General features: G+C 34.8%; 1 protein-coding gene across 2 annotated transcripts; it reads left to right on the top strand.

Annotated features, from left to right (window-relative positions):
* The first annotated feature begins 424 nt into the window (after positions 1-424).
* On the top strand, positions 425-7,253 carry LOC130950754 (probable aldo-keto reductase 1). Of its 2 annotated transcripts, none has more exons than XM_057879335.1 (7): positions 425-567; positions 1,066-1,233; positions 4,582-4,791; positions 5,032-5,204; positions 5,373-5,469; positions 6,046-6,172; positions 6,835-7,253. In XM_057879335.1, exons 1-7 carry the CDS (start codon positions 508-510, stop codon positions 7,026-7,028), a joined length of 1,029 nt encoding a protein of 342 aa, XP_057735318.1. In that variant the 5' UTR covers positions 425-507; the 3' UTR covers positions 7,029-7,253. The 2 variants fall into 2 exon arrangements, with proteins under 2 accessions (XP_057735318.1, XP_057735317.1); XM_057879334.1 differs by having other exon boundaries at positions 6,019-6,172.
* The last annotated feature ends 17,485 nt before the right edge of the window (positions 7,254-24,738 follow it).

Raw genomic sequence — 24,738 nt, 5'->3', positions numbered from 1 at the left:
AAAACATTAAACACAACTTCAATAATCTCGTACTTAATTTATGGTCCCACTTAGTTATTTTTCTAGTTCGGCCCCTGGTGCTAACGTCTTGTGTTGATTAGTATTTATTCTACTAAACCTTTCATGATTTTCTCCACTAAGTATTATATATTGATTGATTATTCTTAAAAACGAAAAGGAAAAAAAAATAGAGAGAGCGAGAGAGAGAGAGAGAAATAAATAAATAAATAAATAAAAGAAGATCAAGTCATTGATCAACCAAGAGCAATGTTTTACTTTTCTGATTTATGGTGACATACTCAGTGATGAAATCAACGCCAATGCTGACACACACAATGCAGTTACCAAAGTCACATAGGTCAGATAAGAAATTGAAGTATATATATAGTGCATGCATCCCGAATTAACAAGTATTACATAAATACATACATATACAAGCTCATATTTCAAACATAATCGTCAAGGCTCCATTTGGATTCTGTTTTGTGTAGCGTAAATACAGAGACAATGGCCGAAGTTCAGAGCATCCATATTCCTCGTGTGAAACTTGGTAACCAAGGCTTTGAGGTATTAAACTCGATATTCTAATTCAAACTCTAAAGTTTGTTTAAAAGATAAGAATAACCTATCAATCTACTGAGTTATTATTATTTATTAGATGTTCTCAAAGTAAAATACAAAAATTTATTTTTTTTCAATCAATTTATGTCATATACACTAAAGTAATTTTGTTATATATAAATATTTGTTAATCACTTGTCATTCAATTAATACAAAAACGATCATTTGCACCGAAAATACCTAATAATTTTTCTAATCTTCTGGGGCTTATATTCAAATTAAAGTATATCTTCAAAGTGGAGCATCTAATAATAATAAATTAATAATTTTATTGGTATTGTGGATCAAGCATTATGTATCTTGTACAAATTAATATAAGGATTTGCAGTCAAAGATAACTGTTGGTCCAATGTAGTTTTGTCTTTTTAAATATTTTAACTTGGATATTATGAAACATTTATATATTAATTTATGTTTCAATTATTTACTCTCATATCTATTAAGGTTTCAAAGTTGGGATTTGGATGTGCGAACCTTACTGGAGCCTACGCTGCTGGTGTTTCTGAAGAGGAAGGCATTTCTATTATTAAGCATGCTTTTAATAAGGGAATCACCTTCTTTGATACTTCTGATATTTATGGACTCAATGCTAATGAAATTTTGGTCGGAAAGGTAAATTACTACTTCTTCATAAATTTATTTGGGTTTTGATTGCAATTACAATTTTTAAGGATATAAATTTGTTTCTTTCTAGAAAAAAATTATGCATTCGGCATCATTGAGATTATTATATATATATATAGGCTCTTACTTTTTTAATAAAAGAAACTTGGATATTTAGCTATATTTGGCATGTATTTTATTTCTTATTTTTATTTTTAATATTTTTTGTTTTTATCCTTTTTTTTTATAAAATTTTAAAAACAGAATACAATAAAAATAAAACAAAAAATAAAAACATATACCAAATACATACATACCTTTTCTATGTTGTATTGCACTAATTGCACATGGAGTTTCTATTGCCACATTAAATTAAAATAAGTTATCCGAAGTTATTTTTAACCCTTCAAGCTCTTCGCTCATTAAAATAGAACAATAATAACGAAATTCTCCTTGGATTATAACAATAATAACGAAATTCTCCTGAAATCGATAATTGACCTAGTTAAATTATTAGGTTATTAATTTAATCGATGAATCACAAGTTTAATTATTAATTCAGTAATAATTGAATAAATATATAAAATTATAATATATTAAAATTAAATAATAAATAATATAATATTTATTATTAAATATTTGAGTAATAAAAATAATATATCACATTCCTCAAATCTAATAATATTTAAATAAAATCACTTTTTATAAATTATATATAGATAACAATATAATGAATTTAAAATTTGTCAATGTAGTAAGTATCTTTCACTTAAATTAAAAGATTATAAATTCAATTTTTAAAATTAATAAAACATATTATATGCAATAAAAAATATTTTCGAAAATATAAGTTATTCCAATATATATAACAAGAGCCACGCACGCTATATATGAACTACAGAACTACAATTTGGACAGAGCTTTTGAAATATATAAAATTATTATATATAATGAAAAGAGACGGTGGCTTGGTGGAAAAGGCGGAGTGCTTAAATAATTTCCAGAACAACAATTAATGTGCGTAATCCACCAACTACTTTGGGTGTGTTTGGAAACCCGTTGGAAGGGAAGAATCACGTTTAAATTTCTTGAAAGTTTCAACTTTTGGTTTGGCAACTTTTTTTTTCATGAACGCAGAAGTGATTCTGCTGCCAAAACTAGCGTTTACAAGAAGCAACTATTTTTAGCTTCTGCGTTTTCTTAACGGGCTTTTAGCTATAGATACTAACCTTTTATTTACTTTTTACCAACTTTATCCTTTGTATATGTTATTGTATTATTTATAAAATTCTTGTTATTTCTATTTATATGAGCTCTAATTTTCTATTTTTTATTATTTTTATTTTTTTAACTATTTGTTTGACATTATACACTTTTATAATTATGTATTATGTTTGTTATTATCTTTTTATAATATGATTTATTAATTCTATTAGATAAAGTAAATTAAATAAAAAAATTAACTGTAAATAATAATAATAGTAAAAAATTATAACATACTAAAAAAAGAGTACTAAAAATACTAAAAATATATTATATAAAAAGATCATTAAGAACTTTTAGATTTGTTTCAATCACTTAATTTTTTTTATTATTTTCAGTACTATCTTTTATAATTGTAATTCTCCTATACTATATTTTAGTGTAATTTTTTATAATATAGATTATGATTCCATTAAAAAAGATAAATTAAATAAAAAATTAATCATATATAATAATAAAATCATAAACCTTGGATTTCAAATTAATATTAAGAATAAGATTATTGAGAGTACTAGAATAAGAGTACGATGTAAAAAAATACTAAAGTAACATTTAATACTTAAAAAATATAACATATTTGATTAAATATTCTTATATATATATATATATATCTAAAATATATAATTTTTATTTTTATTTAAAAAAATATTTTGTCTATTTTTATATGTTATTTTTATTTTAGTAAATAAATATTAATTTTATTATAAAATTAACTAATAAAATCTATTTAAATATCTAAATTAAAACAATAGGATAATATAAAAAAAAAATCTAAGTTGATGTCCATTTTAGTAATTTTTTATCTAAAAGTGATTTTGAATGGTATAAGCCAAACAACATTTATTTTACTATAATCCATTTTGATATAAAAATTACCAAACATAAATCACTTTAACACAAACATACTTTTGACCAAAATCAAGTTTGCAAAATCAATTTTATGCAAACTCCCGTTTGCAAACTGTAATCCAAACACACACTTTGTGTCATCCACCAGCACCGCTGGTGTACAGTGGACATGCACGGTTCTTGCACTTGAACGGCACCGAATTTGTGCGAACCGTCCAATTTTAAGTGAGGTTGACCGCTGTTGACCGGATTAATACCGTGTCTAATTTGCAAAATAAACTAAACTGACTTGATTATTGATTTTTTGGTCGAATCAGACGGTTTAGTGTGGTTGTGAGAATAGATACTTTGCATGATCCACCAACACTACTAGTGTACAGTTGAGTATAATGTCCGGTTCTTGCGCCTGAACCATATCAAGTTTGTGCGAACCGTTTGGTCAGTCTAGTCTGATATTATGACTACAATACTTTGTCTTTTGACTATGTTATGGAGAGTAATTTTGCTATTTTAATTGAAAAAAGCAAAATGTAAAAGAATAAAAGAAACATTAGAACACGTGATATGAGAGGTACATGTATAAAGATTTATTAATTACACGCTAGTATAAAAAATCTAAATATTTTAGTATAAAAATATATAGTGTAATGTTTATTCAAAGAACTACAAACTAAAAGTATGCTATGCGATCGAGTAGTGGCGGACTGGCGGTGAGCCATTGACTGCTACTGTTTTACAGAATGGAGGTGAGGTGAGATGAGCTCTCAGCTCTACGGTGTGCCATTTGAGAGTGAGAGTGAGAGTGAGAGAGAGCTTCGGGTTGGTTCGATCAACATAGGTTGGTTTTTTTTTTTCTTTTTAAATGAAAGCAACCTCGTTTCGGCCTTTCAGGGTGGAGAGTTTTTTAAAAAAATAAAATCCGATCCAACATGGGTTTTTCAAATTCGCTGATTCATGGAGCTTTTGTAAAGACAGGTTGAGTCAAACTAATTTTCATTTTTTTTTAATTGATCCAATATCCAATTTGGACTGGTCGTGAAGTGGGATCGCTTGTTTTCGTCCCTACCGTTCAGGTCGGTCCGGTTTTTTAAATTATAGTGTAAAATTTAAGAAGCTATGACTGGAACTTACCCAAAGAACTTTTACGTTTTTTTTTTATCGCTCTTGTTAGCAAAGTTTTTTATTAATTAAAAATTGATTGTTTCTGTAGCTTTTCTTATGTATAATAATGAAATTTTTTTTCAGGCTTTAAAGCAACTCCCTAGAAAAAAGATCCAGATAGCTACAAAGTTTGGTGTTGAAAAGTTAGATATGAATACTTTTGATATGAAGATCAATGGTACACCAAGCTATGTACGCTCATGTTGCGAAGCTAGTTTGAAACGTCTTGGAGTTGAATACATTGATCTCTATTATCAGCATAGAGTGGACACAACAGTCCCTATAGAAGACACAGTTAAGAACTTCTTTTAATAGCTTTACAAATTAAATGAATTGGAACATAGGACACATTATTCTATACTTGTTAAATCTTTTTAATACCTTTTTTTTCTTTTGTGTTTTATAATATCTTTACTTTTAAAATTTGTTAAAATTATGTATTATGAAATAGAAAAGGATAACATTCCAAAACTTTTTGACTTATTTTATCTTATTAGGTACATTATTAATAACTAGTTTGTTGTATTACAATAGATGGGTGAACTTAAGAAATTGGTGAAAGAGGGAAAAGTTAAATACATTGGATTATCTGAAGCTAGTTCGGATACAATAAAGAGGGCGCATGCAGTTCATCCAATTACTGCTGTACAAATGGAATGGTCACTTTGGACTCGTGATATTGAAGAAGAGATAATTCCTCTTTGCAGGTTAATTTTAGTTACTTAATTTCATAGAAGTAGACAGGTATGAGATTTTTATGACTTGTTATAATTTAAGATAGAGGGGGAAAACATGGACCTGTTGTTTCTGAATGTGTATTTCATTTATTTGTGATGATCTGAGATTGAGTTTTTCTAATATTTTTATTTTTTCAGAGAGCTTGGTATTGGAATTGTACCATACAGTCCTCTTGGTCGTGGCTTTTTTGGTGGCAAAGGAGTTGTGGAAAACCTTCCAGCTGATAGTGTTTTGGTATGTATATTTATGAAACAAATTAATTAAAGTTTCATCTGATCCTTATCTTTTTACCCCATAACTAGTTTGGCTTTTTGAAAAATTTTAAACTTATTTAATTTTGTGCTTTGTTTATAATTATGAATTTAATCTATCTTTTGCATCGTTAATGTGACTAGTAGTTATGGTAACTTAATATGATACTCAATTTAGTTTTTTCAAGAGATGAAATTAAGATATCTATATCTATAAAATTTATTTTATTAAACGATCAAATTAAGACTAAATTGAGACTAAATTTATTTAGTAAACTAGCTGTTAAACTGCTATAGTAGTAATTATCTAAACACTTAAGTATTTTGCTAAAAGAATTAGTAACAAAAATTTTAATTTAATCCATCCTTATATATTCAGAGATCAAATTGAATATTTTTATACTCAAAACCAAAGATTAATAGTAAAAATTCATAGATCAAATTCAACACTTATTCTAATAATTTTGCTATTATAGACCAAAAAGAATGATTATTTAGTTGTCCAATAGATGGTTACTTTTTTATTTACTAGCATGCTCATCCTCGCTACCAAGCACAGAACTTGGAGAAGAACAAGAAGATATATGAGCGAATAGAAAGCCTTGCTAAGAAGCACCAATGCAGCCCTGTCCAATTGGCATTAGCGTGGATTCTCCAACAAGGCAATGATGTTGCGCCTATCCCTGGTTAGTAACATAACAAAATATTATTATACGTCTCTTTTTAATTTTCTTCATTTACAAGTATATATATATAAGATGTAATATCAAATTTGGTTTTTGAAAATTCTAAGCACTCATTCAAATAGTCTTTGATTTTTTAAAATGACGAAATTGATTTTTGAATTTTATAAATTATATTCATCTTTAATTTAACTACGGTTAATATATAATTGACTTGGAACGTTATTATGTTAGTGTGGCATCCGCAACGGAAGATAACATGATTAAAATTTTAATATGATCAAATATATATCTCAAATTCGTTAATTAGGTTCATTTTAGTGTCTACACCAATATAAAATTAATTAATTAAAATGATTTAATTAATTAATTTAAGACATCTATTTAATTATACTGAAATCTTAACTACGTGTCCTTACCATGAGAGATGCTACACTGATATTTTAACGCTTCATATCCATGTTAACGGCACTTAAATTAAAGACAAACGAGATTCATAATTTATAAATTTAGAAACCAATTTGGTCCTTTCTAAAAGTCAAAGATTATTTAATAGACGTTAAAATTTTAAGTACAAACTAGACATTACCTAATATACAAATGTATAAAAAATATTATATATAATATTATTAGTTACTTGCTGAAATTTGTGTTCACCTTTACAGGAACAACCAAGATTAAGAATCTGGATCAAAATGTTAGTGCCTTAGCAATGAGACTTGAAAGGGTCTTAAAAGAAATTTCCGATGCAATTCCAATTGGAGATGTAGCAGGTACTCATCACTTTAATGAAGCTTATGGAAAAGTTACATGGAAATTTTCTAACACTCCACCAAAAGATTCAAGTGCCTCTGCTTAAAGCACTCTATAATTGAACAATAGTGCACAAGTTTATCTCTTGAAGACAATTCTGTGGAAGCATATATGCAGCATACTTTATAATAATACATTATGAGATACTTGTGAACTTGTATGAATAATGTCATAGTGATATGGTTTGGTTCTTGGCTCGGTTGATTATTGTTTGTTTTGTTTTAAAAATAAAATAAGTCAAGGTTTACAAGTTATGTTCTATTTTAGTCTATGAGATTCGCGAGTTTTGTCGATGATTTATTTCTCGTGATCCCAATTAATCTAATTTAGTCTATCAAATTTAAAAAAATACATTACATTAATCTCATGCTCATTTTTCATCACCGAAATAGTAAAGTCGTGAATGACGTGGCTTGCTCCTTGCCAAAGGCTAGCTAAGTTGGCGAATAAGTGGAATGACACCAATTTGATTCTTTTCCCCTTTTATAACCTAAACCAGTAACTATCATCATTTTCTTCTTTATGTATGTGCATCTGTTTTGATGCCGCCAAGGTTCTTCTCTCTCCTCACGACTGGTCCCTTCCCTCTTTTCTGCTATTACCGCCACCTCCTTTTTCTTCTCTGCAAACTTCTGCCACCTCTCCACTCCCACTTCATCTTTCGAACCCTTTTCTCTTAAGATCAAAGCCTCCAAGCACCATCACCATCTATAACCATAATAACAGCACCATCAGCAACACTTTTAAACCGTAGCAGCTTTTTCTCCTTCTTTCGACACCTTTCCTTGCTCAGTCTCCCACCCACAACCCGAGTGGTCTTACTTCCTCTCCCACCTCACCTCTGTAACACTCTACCACACAGAGGTTTACGCTTAAGTCATAAATCGATGGTAGCGAGACATTACTACACTTAGACTTAGAGATATATATATAATTATAGAAGGATAATATTAAAACTAGGAGCCTGTAAAGAAAACTTGAATATCGTTAGCCATCAAACACTCACGAGATATGCTAAAACAATAGAGCATCAAATATAGAAGTGAAAATATTAGAAGTTTAATCAGAATGTATGTAATAAAGTATATACATAATAGTTACCAGTCTCGACTCGAGAAGAATGGTAGGCTAGAATTTTATATCACTAGAGAAAATACAAAATATAAACCTATCTCCCAATTAAAAAACCTCTAAGAGGAATTAAAGTCATATACAAAATAATTTCAAAAGGGGGGGAATCTAGCGTCAAAACAAAATCCCAACAATTAATCCTCTTTGGTTCGTCACCTGAAATTTGCACTCTCACCGAGATGCGTTGAGTCCCATATCTGAAAAAGATAATATAACAATAACAGGTGGGAACCCAAAGGTTCCCAGCAAAATAACAGTTCCAAATAATGACTACATAAGGTTGGAATTTAAGCCTAGAGTCTTAGGTAATCTGTACAGGTTAATTTGCTATGGTATGGATGATTTAAATTACCACATCCATACCTAATAGTCATCATCATTATTCTCAGTATCAAGTCTTTTCATGGGTCAAACATAAACAATAATTAATTCAAAGCAATCACAAATAGAGAACACTTATGACAAGTAGCACAATTAGCAATTAAACAGATTATTAATTAGGCAAACCAAGTAATTGTGCACGCCCAACAAACAAATGCACATGATGCATGATTGTCCTACTGACCATGAGCTCACGTGTCAATTATACTGCCAGACTTGCACATCCGGTAGCTAACCTGGATATACCTGTCGTGCATCCCTAGAGGAACATCCCAGACTTATCTTAAGCTGGTCCTGGGAAGGAGAGTGCCCCGTCACGTTTTGGGAGGGAGAGTTCCCTATCACCTTCTCACTGGAGGTAGTGCTTTTTGGAATATAATGTCCGACCACACTTAACAATCAAAGAGATTGTGATGCAATAAGAAAGGGAATCCTCAACCTAACTCGTCCATACCACAATTGGGAATTAAACAGAAAAAAATCCTCAACCTTCTATCCAATCCCCTCCAATACAACAAGAGAGGGAATTCTCAACCCCACTTGTCCACCGCAACAAGAGAGGGAATTCTCAACCTTACTTGTTCACCGCTTCTCCACCATCCTTGCCAGTTGTAGGTGTCTCATTAGTGACGCAAGCAGGACAAAACCTATGTCCTTGCCAATCAACTATCATGCCACTTTTATAATCATAGTTAATCATAATTATAATAATAATCTTAACTAATCACATAAGGTATAATTCCTCATAACTCTATCTGTTATTAAAACAATTAATATCATCAATCCGTGAGCGGGACAAAGCCATCGTCCTCACTGTGGGTGGAACAAACCACCATCCCCACAATATTTATATCTCAATTAACAAGTCTTTATCAGGAAATGATTCAATAAAATTCACTATACCCATCCCCAACATATTTGATGTGCCACTATTTCGTGGTATATTTTGTGCGTAATTTAGAGGATTTCATCTACTTCTTTCACACTTATCCACATAAAATGCATGGTTTTGTGTTTACTTCCTAATTTCGCTTAATGGTTGAAAATATGCTTTTTAGGCCCTAAATGAGCTATATTTTTATTTCCCTTTATTACCATTCGATGCCGTGATCTGTATGTTAAGTGATTTCAGACCTTATAGGGGCAAGAATGGTCTAGAAGAGGGAAAGGAAGCATGCATAAGTGGAAAGAGCACAAAAATGGAGCTTTGGAGCACGAGCATCCACGCGCAAGCGCAGACAACGTGCACGCGTGGGGAGCTAGATCTTGGAATTGGCGCGCAAAAAGGGACGCATATGCATGGCTGGCCAGAACTCTCATCGACGTGTACGCACGCTTGACGTGTACGCGTGGATTACAAAACCCCATCAACGCGTACGCGTGACCCACGCGTACACGTGACGCGCGCACGTCACTTCTTTAATGAAAACGTGCCTGGCGATTTCAGAGAACTCCTGGACCAATTCTGAAGGGAATTCTAGCGGAAAAAGTTTGAAAGAGCCAAGGATTGAAGGGGATTCACACTTTTTACACATGAAGATATTTTGAGAGTTAGTTTTTGGAAGTTACACTTTTAGAGAGGAAAACTCCAACTTCTCTCTAGGTTTTTGGCTTTCTCAATCACAATTGCACTTGGATCCTTTGGTTAGATCTGAATTTGATTCAATTTCACATTGTTCTAGTTGTAGATCTTTCTCTTCTACTCTCAATTTAGTGCTTTTGTTGCTCTAGCATTGTAGAGCTTGGATCTAGACCTTGTTACATTGATTTCTATTAATGAATTGAGGAATTTCATGTTAATTGTTGTTAGTTGTTTGATTGTTGTTAATTGTTTGCAATAGATAGCTTTAATTCACATTCTCTTCTCAATTTTATGATGTCTTCCATTATTGCTCACCAATTGTTTGAGAAAATGTCAACTTTAGCTATGGAGTAGATCTTCTCTCTTGGCTTAGGGGTTGGGTAATTGGAGACACTTGAATTGTCAAGGTCATTTGTTGACTGACAATTGGAAAATTGCTAATTGATTTGAATGACACTAACTCTAGTCTCTCCCTAGGATTAGACTAGGACTTGTGGACTCAAATTGATTATCTCTACTTGACTTTTCTTCATAGTTAGAGGTTAACTAAGTGGAGCAATAACCAATTGATAGAGATAGTAATGATAGGAATTTGATAAACCACTATTTTATGGTTTATCTTATGCTCAATTGAGTGGTTTATATCGATTCTTTACTCACTTATTCATATAATTTGCATGAGTTTACATTTTTCCTTCCTGATTTTGTGCTATGATTGAAACCATGCTTCTTTGGCCTTATATTTTCTAATATTAATCCTCTCTTATTACTATTTGATGTCGTGATATGTGCGTTAAGTGATTTCAGAGATTACAGGGCAGGAATGGCTTAGAGGAGGGAAAGGAAGTATGCAAAAGTGGAAGGAATAAAAGAAATTGAAGGAACTGCAAAGCTGTCAGCCCTGACCTCTTCGCACTCAAATGGTCATAACTTGAGCTACAGAGGTTCAAATGATGCGGTTTCTGTTGCATTGGAAAGCTAACGTCTGGAGCTTCGAAATGATATATAATTTGTTATAGTGCCCATACAGCTAGGTGACGCGAACGCGTGCTCCACGCGAACACGTCGCAGTGACGAAAATCAGTGTGACAGAATTCGCAATCAACGATTTCTGGGCTGTTTTTGACCCAGTTTTTGGCCCAAAAAACACAGATTAAAGGCTATAAAGTGGGAGAGTCCATTCATTCATCATCATTCATTCATAATTCAAAATTTTAGTTTTAGATGTAGTTTTTCTAGAGAGAGAGGCTCTCTCCTCTCTCTTAGGTTTTAGGATTTATGATATCTTTTAGGATTAGGATTCCTCTTAAAGGATTTAGGATTTCTTCTTCTCAATTTCCAGGTTTAATGTTCCTTTTATTTATTTTCCCAATTTAACTTATGAACTTTTTCATGTTAGAATTTGATTTCTACTTAATGTAATTTGAGGTAATTTATATATATGATTTTTATTTAGCTTTTTATATTCTTGGCTTTGGTTGAGCAATTAGAGACTCTTGAGTTATCAAACTCTTTTGTTGATTGATAATTGGAAGTTGTTAATTGACTTGAATTCCACTAACTCTAGTCTTTCTTCAGGAATTGACTAGGACTTGAGGATTCATATTGATTTATCCACTTGACTTACCTTCATAGTTAACGGTTGACTAAGTGGGAGCAACGAGCAATTCTCATCACAATTGATAAGGATAACTAGGATAGGACTTCTAATTTTCATACCTTGCCAAGAGTTTTCTTAGCTATTGATTTATTAATTCCTGCAATTTTTTTCTCTTGTTCAACCCTTTCAAGAAAAACCCAAAATATACTTTTTCTATAACCAATAATAAATCATACTTCCCTGCAATTCCTTGAGAAGACGACCCGAGGTTTCAATACTTCGATTATAAATTTTATTGGGTTTGCTTTAGTGACAACCAAAACTTTTGTATGAAAGGATTCTCTGTTGGTTTAGAAACTATACTTACAACATGATTATTCTGATAAAATTCTTTACTAGCAAAAATTCGATCGTTAGAATTCCAATTCTCAATCCTAGCCAAGGCTTTTATATTGATTGATTGTCAATTACTCTTGCTCAATTTCAAATTCTTGTATCCCTTAGTTTCATTGTTATTTGTTCATTACTTTTATGCAAGCTTGTTTAAATTTCTCGTATTCAACCTCAAACACCAAGAGACTCCTCGCCAATTATGTGCACCTTAGGGTAACTCCTAAGGAGAATGACTCGAGACTAATACTCTCAGTTATTGATTTGAATTGTGGACATACTTTGTTTGTTTGATCCGTTATAGTTTGTTAGTTTAGACAATACTCACGACACAATTCTATTGGAAAATTCTATACCGGCAAAATATAGTTCATCAAAATGGTGCCGTTGCCAGGGAGTTGCAAATGTATGCCATGTTGTTAGTTAGTGTAAATATGTGGATATGTGAATACTTGCATTTTAATTGATTGTTTGCTAGTTCAATTGTTAGTTAGGATTAATCTTTGTTTAGTGTATTTTCTTGTCATGAGCTCTATGCCTCTTTCATTGAATGACGAGTTCACTACCGGATCCGAGCTTAGCCACTTTTGATCCTGAGATTGAGAGAACTTTGTTCCATATTAGGCAAGCTCAGAGAAGGTTAGCCTTTGGAGGTGGTGAAAGGGTCCCTATCAATTCACTAACCTTATCCGAGGTTGAATCAGAATCGTCATTCAAAGAAGGAACAATATACTCTTCCATAGATACTACTAATACCTCTTCCATTGATCTAGGTAGCAAAACTATGGCCGCTCCAAAGAGAGTTACTCTTAAGGAAGCCGGTGCTCCGGACTTTGTTCTTCAACCGCTTCAAGTGCTCCATCCGAACTTGAATGCTAATTTTAAACTCAAGACTGCCTTGATTAATCTTCTACCCAAATTTCACGGGCTTCCCGCACAAAATCCTATTAGGCACCTTAGAGACTTTCAAGGTGTATGTTCAACAACTAGGCGGGAGGGTTCCGATGAGGTTGCTATTTGGTTGTTTTCCTTCCCATTCTCAATTGAGGGAAGAGCCAAATAGTGGTTTTACACAAAGTTGGCAAGAGAATCCCAACCAAGGTTGGAGGGATAACTATAATCAAGGAGGAAGGGATAATAGAGGGAACCAAAGATGGAACAACAACAACAACCAACAAAATCGCTACCCACACAATCCTCCATACCCTCAACAAAATCAAGGAAGGAATTACCAACCCTACCAACCACCACACCAAAGGCAAGCGTCCCAACCCAATCAACCATAAACACCCCAAATCACCTATCCACACTTACCTTTAGTCTCACCGGTCTTACATCCACTCTTCAAGCCCTTATAGCCCGCATAGAACCACCCTCTACCTCCACTCCTCAAGCTTCAAGTTCTAGTGCTTTACCCTCTCAACCTTTACCCAACTCCAAGAGTGGCATCAATACCATTACCTTGAGGTCCGGAAGTAAATTACAAGAGAGGAGTCCGGAGGTACCATGTCAAGAGGAAGTCACTCAAGATGAGGATGTGATTGAGATAGAAGAAGTTGAAGAAGAGGATGAAGCCCAAGAGGTAGTTGAAGAGGTGATTGCTCAACCAAGGGACAGAATGCCCAAGGATGGGGATGTCTTGCAAGAAGCTACTCCAATACCATTTTCCACATTGGCAAGGAAGACTAAGAAGCAAGTTGAGTTAGACCCCAAAATGGTGGAGATGTTCAAGAAAGTTGAGGTAACTATTCCTCAATTTGATGCTATCCGCCAAGTGCCTAAATATGCAAAGTTTCTAAAGGACCTATGTATGCATAAGGAGAAGATTTGTGAATTAGAAACTATACCATTGGGGAGCTCATTTTCCACTTTAATGGATGGTGTACCAGAAAAGTGTGGTGAGAGTGACTTGCACCATAAATGGAGTCCACTTTGTTGATTGTATGTGCGATCTTGGTGCTTGTGTGAGTATTATGCCCTTGTCCGTCTATGAGGTCTTAAAGCTTCCACCGTTGAAACGGTTGGCCGCTCGGTTTGTTTTAGCGTACAAAAGCATAATTTTTGTGGTTGGTATGGCGGAGGATGTTCTAGTAAGTATAAAGGGGTTGATCTTTCCTATTGATTTTCATATTCTCAAGATGCCCCCTAGTGACTCTGGTAGGACATCATCCATTTTGCTTGGGAGGCTGATGCATGAGCATCTTTTCTATCTTTTCCTAGTGAATTTGTATCTAATTTGTTGAGTTTAATAAAGAATTAATTATCTTTTAGCCAATATGGATGCTACTTTGAGTCTTTTTGTAATTTTGTTTATTTTAGGTAGCATTCAGCTGGATTTGGTGGAGTTTCTGCAGCATAAGAATCAAAGGAGATGGCAGGGAGGAGCGACGCGTACGCATGACTGATGCGTACGCGTGATTTGGAGCTTTCCACGGTGACGTGTGCGCGTGACTGATGCGTACGCGTGATTTGAAGATTTGCTTAGTGACACATGCACGTGACCGACGCGTCTGCGTGACTTGCGAAAAAGACCATCGACGCGTACGCGTGACTGACGCGTACGCGTGACATGCGCCACATGCAGAAAACGCAGAAAAACGCTGGGGGCGATTTCTGGGCTATTTTGACCCAGTTTTTAGCCCAGAAAACACATATTAGAAGCTGCAGAATAGACAAAACATGTGGTCCCCACCCATCAACTGAAGACCTGCTGATTATTCTGATTTAAATTTAAATTTGAATTTAAAAATAGGAAAAGATATTATTTTTAATTTTAGATAATTAGATTTTAAATTAATTAGGATTAGTTATAAAAAGGGGATTCCATTAGGGAACATTATTCGATTCCAAATTTACATTCCATATTTCATAACATTCTACTCTGAACAATGAGCAATTAATCCTCCATTGTTAAGGTTAGGAGCTCTGTCTATTGTATGGATTGATTCATTTGCTCTTTCTAATTTTATTCGTGTATGAATTTATAATTTAAGAATTGTTTTTGCTCTTTATCTTTTGAATTTGGGTGGAATGGAAGTATGAACCTCTTTCTATTTGAGTTCTTGTATAACTTGGAAAAGCTCTATATTTGAACAACAGCTTGAAAACAAATTCTCCTAAATTTTAATTATCTGAATTTAACAGGATACGAGACATGTAATCTTTTTATTTCTTGGGTAATTCGAGTTTTTGTGGCATTTAAACGAGAAATTGATTATCACCCTCTAATTGGAATTAATTGACCAAGGAATTGGCAGTTAATGAATTTTAGAGGAGACTAGGAATGTCTAAGGAATTAGGGTCTAGTCACATATAGTTTGCCATAAATTAAATCATGCATAATTAAATTAGTTTGTAAGAAAAGTTAATCCGAAAAAATAGATAACTCTGAAACCTTAACTGTTTTCTCTATATTGTATTCCCAACTCATTTCTGATTGCTTTCTGAAATTCTTAATTTACTGTTTAATACTTTTTGAATACCAAAATACTCTTTTCTGTTTGTCTAACTAAGCCAATCAATCAATCATTGTTGCTTGATCCATCAATCCTCGTGGGATCGACCCTTACTCAGGTAAGGTATTACTTGGTACGACCCGATGCACTTGCCTGTTAGTTTGTGGGTTATAAAATACCGCATCAAGTTTTTGGCGCCGTTGCCGGGGATTGACTGTGATTAACAACTATTCGTTGTTTGATTGCTTAGATTAGATAATTTTTTATTATATTTTTTTATTTTATTATTAATTTTTATTTTGCATTTTTTTACGTTATTTTTTTCTTTTTTTCCTTTACGTTAATTTTTTTTCTTTTTTTTTTCCTTTACGTTATTTTTTTTCCTTTTCATTTACTTCCCCCCTCCCCTTTATACGTACCCTTTTTTTTACTTTTATTAATTAATTAAAAAAATAATAAATAAATAAATAAATAAATAAATAAAATAAAAAAATAAAAAAATAAAAATAGAAATATTTTTATCTCTTTACACAGGTTACCTCACTGGGAATTCTCTGCACTCTGACGTAGAGAGTCCCATCTTTTCTTGTCTTCTTTTTGTGTATGCGCAGGAACAGAGACAAATAACATCTCTTAGACTTTAATCCTGAACCTGAAAGGACTTTCAGGTGACGTTTACAACAGGCAAGACTTTACAAGGCTGTAGAATCCACTATGGATCCTAACAATGCTGATAATGCCAATGTGGCAAATCCGAATGGGAATGAACAACATAGGAGAGTACTTGGCTCTTTCTCTGCTCCTACTGTAGATCTGTATGGAAAAAGCATTGTGGTGCCTCCTATAGCTGCGAACAACTTTGAGTTGAAGCCACAACTGGTCACCCTGGTGCAACAAAACTGCCGGTATCATGGTCTTCCCCACGAAGACCCAAATCAGTTTATTTCTAGTTTCCTGCAAATATGTAATACTGTGAAGACAAATGGAGTAAACCCAGAGGTGTACAAACTCATGCTCTTCCCGTTTGCTTTGAGGGATGGAGCAAAGCTATGGCTAGATTCCCAACCCAAGGAGAGTTTGGATACTTGGAACAAGGTGGTTACTGAGTTTCTCACTAAATTTTTCCCACCAAAGAAGCTGACTAAGCTTAGGGTGGAGGTTCATACCTTCAGACAGAAGGATGGTAAAACTCTGTATGAAGCTTAGGAGAGATACAAGCTATTGACTAGGCAATGCCCTCCGGACATGTTCTCCAAATGGACTCAACTAGACATCTTTTATGAAGGCTTGGGTGGGTGAAATGTCCAAGATGTGCTTAGACAATTCTGCAGGAGGTTCATTGCACAAGAAGAAGACACCGGAGGAGACTATTGAGCTTATTGAATTGGTTGCTAGCAACTAATATTTATACTCATCTAACAGGAATCCTGTGAACTCTGAGGCTCCTCAGAAGAAGGGTGTCATCGAAGTAGAAGCTCTTAATGCTATTCTTGCTCAGAACAAGCTTATGTCTCAGCAAATAAGTCTACTTACTCAACACATCGGTGGCATGCAAGTCTCAGCTATCAACGCCCAAAATCCACCACAAGAGGTCTCTTATGACATGACAGGTAACTTTGTGCAAAATGATAATTATGATTATGCTCAACCCTCTTCTGAACAGGTCAATTACATGGGGAGTGTTCCTAGAAATCCCAATAATGATCCCTATTCTCATACCTACAACCAAGGGTGGAGAAATCACCCAAATTTTGGGTGGAGAGACCAACCTCAGAGACCTTAGAACTTCAATAATAATTCGCAGGGCGGCTTCCAACAGAATAATTACAATAACTGCCAATTTCAATCTCATCAACAACAACCACCTCCACAAGAAAATTCTAAATCGCAAGAAGATTCTAATTGAGAAATGATGAAGAGTTTTGTGCAGAAAACCAGAGCATCGATTAAGAATTTGGAGATTTAGATGGGTCAAATAGCCTGGTTAATGAAATTGATTAGAAGACCACTAATAGCCTTCCTGGTAACACAATTCCAAATCCAAGAGAGGAATGTAGGGCTATCACCTTGATAAGAGGATAAGTGACAAGTATGGAAGCACAAGTTGATGAGCAGCCAGTTGAAAAAGATTGCAAGGTTATTCAACTGAGAAGTGGTAAAGTAGCTGGCTCTGAGACCAAGGTCAATAAAGAGTTAGTTGAAAAAGAAGTTCCAGAGGAGAAGAAGGAAAAAGTAGAGCACGCCCCTCCAAAGCGTGTGGACAACCCATTCCCAGACTCTCTTGACACTTATCCTACATTGCCAAAGGCTCTTGAGTACAAGCCTAAGATGCCGTATCCTCAGAGACATTAAAAGGAGACCAAGGACAAGCAGTTTTCAAAGTTCTTGGAAGTCTTCAGAAAGTTACAAATCAATATTCCTTTTGCTGAGGTTTTAGAGCAAATGCCTATCTATGTCAAGTTCATGAAGGAGCTGTTGTCAAAGAAAAAGCGTTTAAAGGGAGATGAGACAGTAGTCCTGACTAAGGAATGTAGTGTTGTAATTCAGAATAACTTGCCAAGGAAGATGCCAGATCTAGGGACCTTTCAAATTCTATGCAACATTGGGAGCACAACCTTTGAGAAAGCCCTATGTGATCTGGGCAAGCATAAATTTAATGCCCTTATCTGTGATGAAGAAGCTGCAAATCCAAGAGGCACAACACACAAAGATAGCATTACAGATGGCAGACAAATCTATGAAGCCTGCATATGGATTAGTGGAGAATATCTTGGTCAAAGTGGGTAAGTTCTTCCTCCCAGCAGACTTTGTGATTCTTGAAACGGGGAAGATGAGAATGCCTCTATAATTCTAGGAAGACCATTCATAGCCACTGGAAGAGCTCTGATTGATGTAGAAGTGGGCGAATTAGTGCTTAGAGTGCATGATGAACAACTAGTCTTCCATGTTTTCAATGACGTACATTCAGCAGGTGAAGAAGAGAGGTGCATGCAGACTGAGCTTATTGATCCAACCCTTCAAAAACCCCGATGATACACATCAGAATCTGCAGCTCAAACCTCCCTTGGTAACAATCAATAAAATTCCTCTTGACATCAAACCTAAGTTTGGTATTGGGAATGCATCATCTACCAAGGAAGAGGTTCCCAAAAAGAAGAAAGTACCCAGAAGATGGAAAAACAAAAAGATCCCCACTGAAGGTTTCTCCCCAAGAATGAAGGTGGTGTTGACTAGCAATCCAAAGTGGATTTATACAATAACCAGAATCCTCTCTCTGGAGCATATTGAGCTACGTTATGGAGACACAGGAAAGAAGTTTAAAGTAAGGGGTGAAGAGCTGAGCCCCTATGATCCTCCTCCTTAGAGGAGCTGACCGTCAAGCTAGTGACGATAAAGAAGCGCTTGTCGGGAGGCAACCCGATAATTTCGTATCCTTAGTTATTTTTTGTAGTAGTAGTTTTCTTACTTATCTGATTTTTATTGAGTTCTTAATAATTTTCTGATCATGCAGCTATTTTAGAACAATAACCGAAAAAAAAGAAGAGCACCCGACGCACAAGCGTCGCTAACGTGTACGCGTCAAATGGGCGTGCATGAAAAATAAATTTGAACAGAGGGTTGCACGGGAGTGGCGCAAGAATGATGCCTCTAGCACAAACAAACCCACACGTGCGCGTCGTTTGTGATTTTCACCATTCACGCGGGCGCGTCAGCGACGCGTACGCGTGACCTGAAAAATCGACGTAAAAGAATGTTTTGGCAGAAAGTTATGCTGGCTTGGTGCAGGAAGTATGATAGATGCACAAATTTGGTCATGCGGACATGTCCCTGACGCGTGCGCGTCATTTGACCAAATGGCCGTCCATGTGTGCGCGTGCATGACGCGAACGCATCGTATGCCAATATTGGTTCCCAAAGCCGCGCGAACAGAGAGTTACGCGTGCGCGCGAACAGAGAGTTACGCGTGCGCGCGGCTGGCCGCACGAATCGCGCAAAACCCAAGGCACGCGGATGCGTGCCTGACGCTTATGCGTCATTAAGAAAATTTTGCGTGCCACGCGTACACGTGCTACACGCGTACGCGTCGCCTGCGCCGTAGAATTACACTAGTTCGCTGCCCAGTTTTAATTTTCTTTCTCTCTCTCCCAATCCTAATTTTCTCTTGTTCCTTTATCCTTTTATTCTTCTTTCATCTTATTATTTGTTTTTTTTTTTAGATTTTTTTTTGCTTGAGGACAAGCAAACATTTAAGTTTGGTGTTGACACTAAAGCTTTTCTGTTTAGCACCAAAGGGAGATGAACGTTCTTCATGGAGGAATGAGATGGCCACCTACATAACTATGGTGGTTAAGTTCCTTTCATTCTATTTCTCTTCCATACCTATTTTATTTTCCTCTGTTTCCGTTGCTTTGATTGCATGCATGATTTTTAGTACGTTTAGTTCTTAGATTTATATTTAATTATCATAAATTGTCTCATGTACCACTCAGCGAGCTTGAATCTAAAAAGAAAACTTTTTTATGATGTATTGCATGAGAAATTGAGTTTAATTTTAAGAAAAGACTTATTTACTTAAAGGTGGTGGTATTTTCTGTGATTTTTGAATGTATGATATGAACAGTGCATATTTGAATTTGAATCAAAGGATGTTGATGTAAAAGGAACAGGAATTTAGAGAATTATTATGACTTTGCTGAAATAAACAAAAATTTAATCCTTGAAGCAAAAGAAACAGCAAAAAAAAAATAAAAAATAAAAGCAAGGTCCAAGTCTCTGAGCATCAATGACTAAGGAGGTCAGACATGATTAAAAGCTCAAAGAGTTGTTTCCCTAGTCATATGCTTGTGGTGTGACTGTGTCAAGTAATCCTTGAGACAGAACACTTAGAGTCGAGACCAAGTGCGTTTAACAAAGTATGCCAAAGGCTTTGAGCTCCATTGTTTGGGAGTAACTGAAAGAAAAATCAGGACTCAAAGAGAGTCCCCCAGTTAAGTGCTTGTGGTGTTTCTGTGTCAAGTAATCCTTGAGACAAAATATTTAAAGTCATGGCTAGGCTCAAGGTGCAAAGCACCAAAGAAAAATAAATTAAAGTAAATTTTTCTGTGTTCAAGGATTAAACTGAAATATAAAGATCAGAGAATTCATAATATTATCCGGATTCTAATTCCGAATGACAATGACATCCTTCTGATTCAAAAGAGAGTGAGATGCCAAACCCATTCAGGATTAAAGTTATAAACCCCACTATAAAAAGAGACATGAGCTTAATCGAACTCTCATTCTCATGCAAATTCACATCCTAAGCCTATAACAGTTTTGGTTGCTTGAGGACAAGCAACAGTTCAAGTTTGGTATTGTGATGCGTGACCATCTTTTCTATCTTTTTCTAGTGAATTTGCATCTAATTTGTTGAGTTTAATAAAGAATTAATTATCTTTTAGCCAATATGGATGCTACTTTGAGTCTTTTGAAATTTTGTTTATTTTAGGTAGCATTCGGCTGGATTTTGGTGGAGTTTTTGCAGCACAAGAATCAAAGGAGATGGCAGCGAGGAGCGACGCGTACGCGTGACTGACGCGTACACGTGATTTAGAGCTTTCCACGGCGACGCGTGCGCGTGACTGACGCGTACGCGTGATTTGAAGATTTGCTCAGCGACGTGTGCGCGTCTCCGACGCATGCGCGTGACTAGCGAAAAAGACCATCGACGAATGCGCCACGTGCAGAAAACGCCGGGGGTGATTTCTGGGCTGTTTTGACCCAGTTTTTAGCCCAGAAAACATAGATTAGAAGCTGCAGAATGGACAAAACATGTGATCCCCACCCATCAACTGAAGACCGGCTAATTATTCTGATTTAAATTCAAATTTGAATTTGAAAATAGGAAAATATATTATTTTTAATTTTAGATAATTATATTTTAAATTAATTAGGATTAGTTATAAAAAGGGGATTCCATTAGGGAACATTATTCGATTCCAAATTTACATTCCATATTCCATAACATTCTACTCTGAACAATGAGCAACTAATCCTCCATTGTTAAGGTTAGGAGCTCTGTCTATTGTATGGATTGATTCATTTGCTCTTTCTAATTTTATTCATGTATGGATTTATAATTTAAGAATTATTTTTGCTCTTTCTATTTGAGTTCTTGTATAACTTGGAAAAGCTCTATACTTAAACAACAGCTTGAAAACAAATTCTCCTAAATTTTAATTATCTGAATTTAACAGGATACGTGACATATAATCCTTTTATTTCTTGGGTAATTAGAGTTTTTATGGCATATAAACTAGAAATTGATTATCACCCTCTAATTGGAATTAATTGACCAAGGAATTAGCAGTTAATGAATTTTAGAGGAGACTAGGAAGGTCTAAGGAATTAGAGTCTAGTCACATACAGTTTGCCATAAATTAAAATCCTACATAATTAAATTAGTTAGTAAGAAAAGTTAATCCAAAAAAATAGATAACTCTGAAACCTTAACTGTTTTCTCCATATTTTATTCCCAACTCATTGCTGCTTGCTTTCTGAAATTCTTAATTTACTGTTTAATGCTTTTTGAATACCAAAACACTCTTTTCTGTTTGTCTAACTAAGCCATTCAATCAATCAATGTTGCTTGATCCATCATTCCTCGTGGGATCGACCCTTACTCACGTAAGGTATTACTTGGTACGACCCAGTGCACTTGTCGGTTAGTTTGTGGGTTATAAAATACCGCATCAAGTTTTTTATGCTCACAATATTCGCAGGTTTGAAGCTCGTCATAGTCATCCCTTCCGAGACCCTACTCGGAATACCACAGACAAGTTTTAGACTTTCCGGATCCCAGGAATACTGCCAATTGGTTCTAGCCTCTACCACGAAGATTATGATCTAACGGACTCGGTCCGTGAATCGGAGACCCAAGAGATACGCACTCAAGCTGTCGCCCAGTGACTATGTTGAGCTCATATAGAACGAGATTGGTTGTCAGGCACGCGTTCATAAATGTCAGAATAATGATGAGGGTCACGGATCATCATCTTCTCCGGATTAAAGTACGAATGAGTATCTTAGAATAGAATCAAGCGTGATTGAATAGAAAACAGTAGTAATTGCATTAATCCATTGAGGCATAGCAAAGCTCCTCATCCCCACCAATGGGGTTTAGAGACTCATGCCATCAGAGATATAATGTAAAATAAAATTTTCATGATTTGCAAAATAAATCTCTAAAAGTAGTTTTTATACTAAACTAGTAACTTAGGTTTACAGAAATTGAGTAACTAAGTGCAGATAGTTCATAAATCCACTTCCGGGGCCTACTTGGTGTGTGCTTGGGCTGAGAATTGAAGCTTTTTCGTGCTTAGGCCATCCTTGGAGTTAAACGCCACCCAGGGTGCCAATTTGGGCGTTAAACGCCAGTTTTAGTGCCAGTTCTGGCGTTTTACGCCAGAAAGTTTTAGGCTGGATTTGGACGCCAGTTTGGTCCATCAAATCTCGAGCAAAGTATAGACTATTATATATTTCTGGAAAGCCCAAGATGTCTACTTTCCAACGCAACTAAGAGAGCGCTATTGGGCTTTTGTAGCTCCATAAAATCCATTTCGAGTGCAGGAGGGTCAGAATCCAACAGCATCTGCAGTCCTTTCTCAACCTCTGAATCAGATTTTTGCTCAGGTCCTTCAATTTCAGCCAGAAAATACCTGAAATTATAGAAAAACACACAAACTCATAGTAAAGTCCAGAAATGTGATTTTTGAATAAAAACTAATAAAAATATAATAAAAAGTAACTAAAATATACTAAAAACTATGTAAAAAGAATGCCAAAAAGGGGTATAAATTATCCGCTCATCACAACACCAAACTTAAATTGTTGCTTGTCCCAAGCAACTAAAAACAAAATAGAATAAAAAAATAGAATATACAATAAATTCCGAAAACATCTATGAAGATCAGTTTTAATTAGATGAGCGGGGCTAGTAGCTTTTGCTTCTGAACAGTTTTGACATCTCACTTTATACTTTGAAGTTCAGAATGATTGGCATCTATAGGAACTCAGAATTCAGATAGTGTTATTGATTCACCTAGTTCAGTATGTTGATTCTTGAATACAGTTACTTTATGAGTCTTGGCCGTGACCCTAAGTATTTTGTTTTCCAGTATTACCACCGGATACATAAATGGCATAGACACATAACTGGGTGAACCTTTTCAGATTGTGACTCAGCTTTGCTAGAGTCCCCAGTTAGAGGTGTCCAGAGCTCTTAAGCACACTCTTTTTGCTTTGGACCACGACTTTAACTGCTCAGTCTCAAGCTTTTCACTTGACCCCTTCACCCCACAAGCACATGGTTAGGGACAACTTGATTTAGCCGCTTAGGCCAGGATTTTATTCCTGTGGGCCCTCATATCCATTAATGCTCAAAGTCTTGGATCCTTTTTATCCTTGCCTTACGGTTTAACGGGTTATTGGCTTTTTTTTGCTTGCTTTTTTTTGCAAGCTTTTGCTTTTCGCTGCTTTTTCTTGATTCAAGAATCAATTTTATGATTTTTCAAATTGTCAATAATATTTCTCTTTTTTCATTATTCTTTCAAGAGCCAACAATTTTAACATTCATAAACTTCACTATAAAAAATATGCACTATTCAAGCATTCATTCAGAAAACAAAAAGTATTGCCACCACATCAAAATAATTAAACTATTTAAAATTCGAAATTAATGTACTTCTTTTTCTTTTTTAGAAAACATTTTTCATTTAAGAAAGGTGAAGGATTCATGGGATATTTATAACTTTAAAGCATAGGCACTAGATACTAATGATCATGTAATAATGACACAAATATAGATACACATAAAGCATAAAAAGATTGAAAAACAGAAGAATAAGAACAAGGAGATTAAAGAACGGGTCCACCTTAGTCATGGTGGCTCTTTCTTCCTCTTAAAGATCCAATGGAGTTCTTGAGCTCCTCTATGTCTCTTCCTTGCCTTTGTTGCTCCTCTTCCTAGAGGTTTCTCTGGCCTTAGGTGCCATTAGTGGTTATGGAAAGCAAGAAGCTGAGCTTTTCCACACCAAACTTAAAAGGTTTGCTCGTTCTCGAGCAAAATAAGATAGAATGGAGTAGAAGAAGAATGATGCAATTAATTTTGAAAACTTATTATTGTATGCAAGAAAAATTAAAAAGAGTTGAAAAGAATTTGAAAAGATATGTAAGTTTT

Source organism: Arachis stenosperma, chromosome 9 (genome assembly GCF_014773155.1).
Source record: "Arachis stenosperma cultivar V10309 chromosome 9, arast.V10309.gnm1.PFL2, whole genome shotgun sequence".
NCBI lineage: Eukaryota > Viridiplantae > Streptophyta > Magnoliopsida > Fabales > Fabaceae > Arachis > Arachis stenosperma.
The sequence above is the reverse complement of the archived record's forward strand: the minus strand, read 5'-3'. Positions and strand labels throughout refer to the sequence as shown.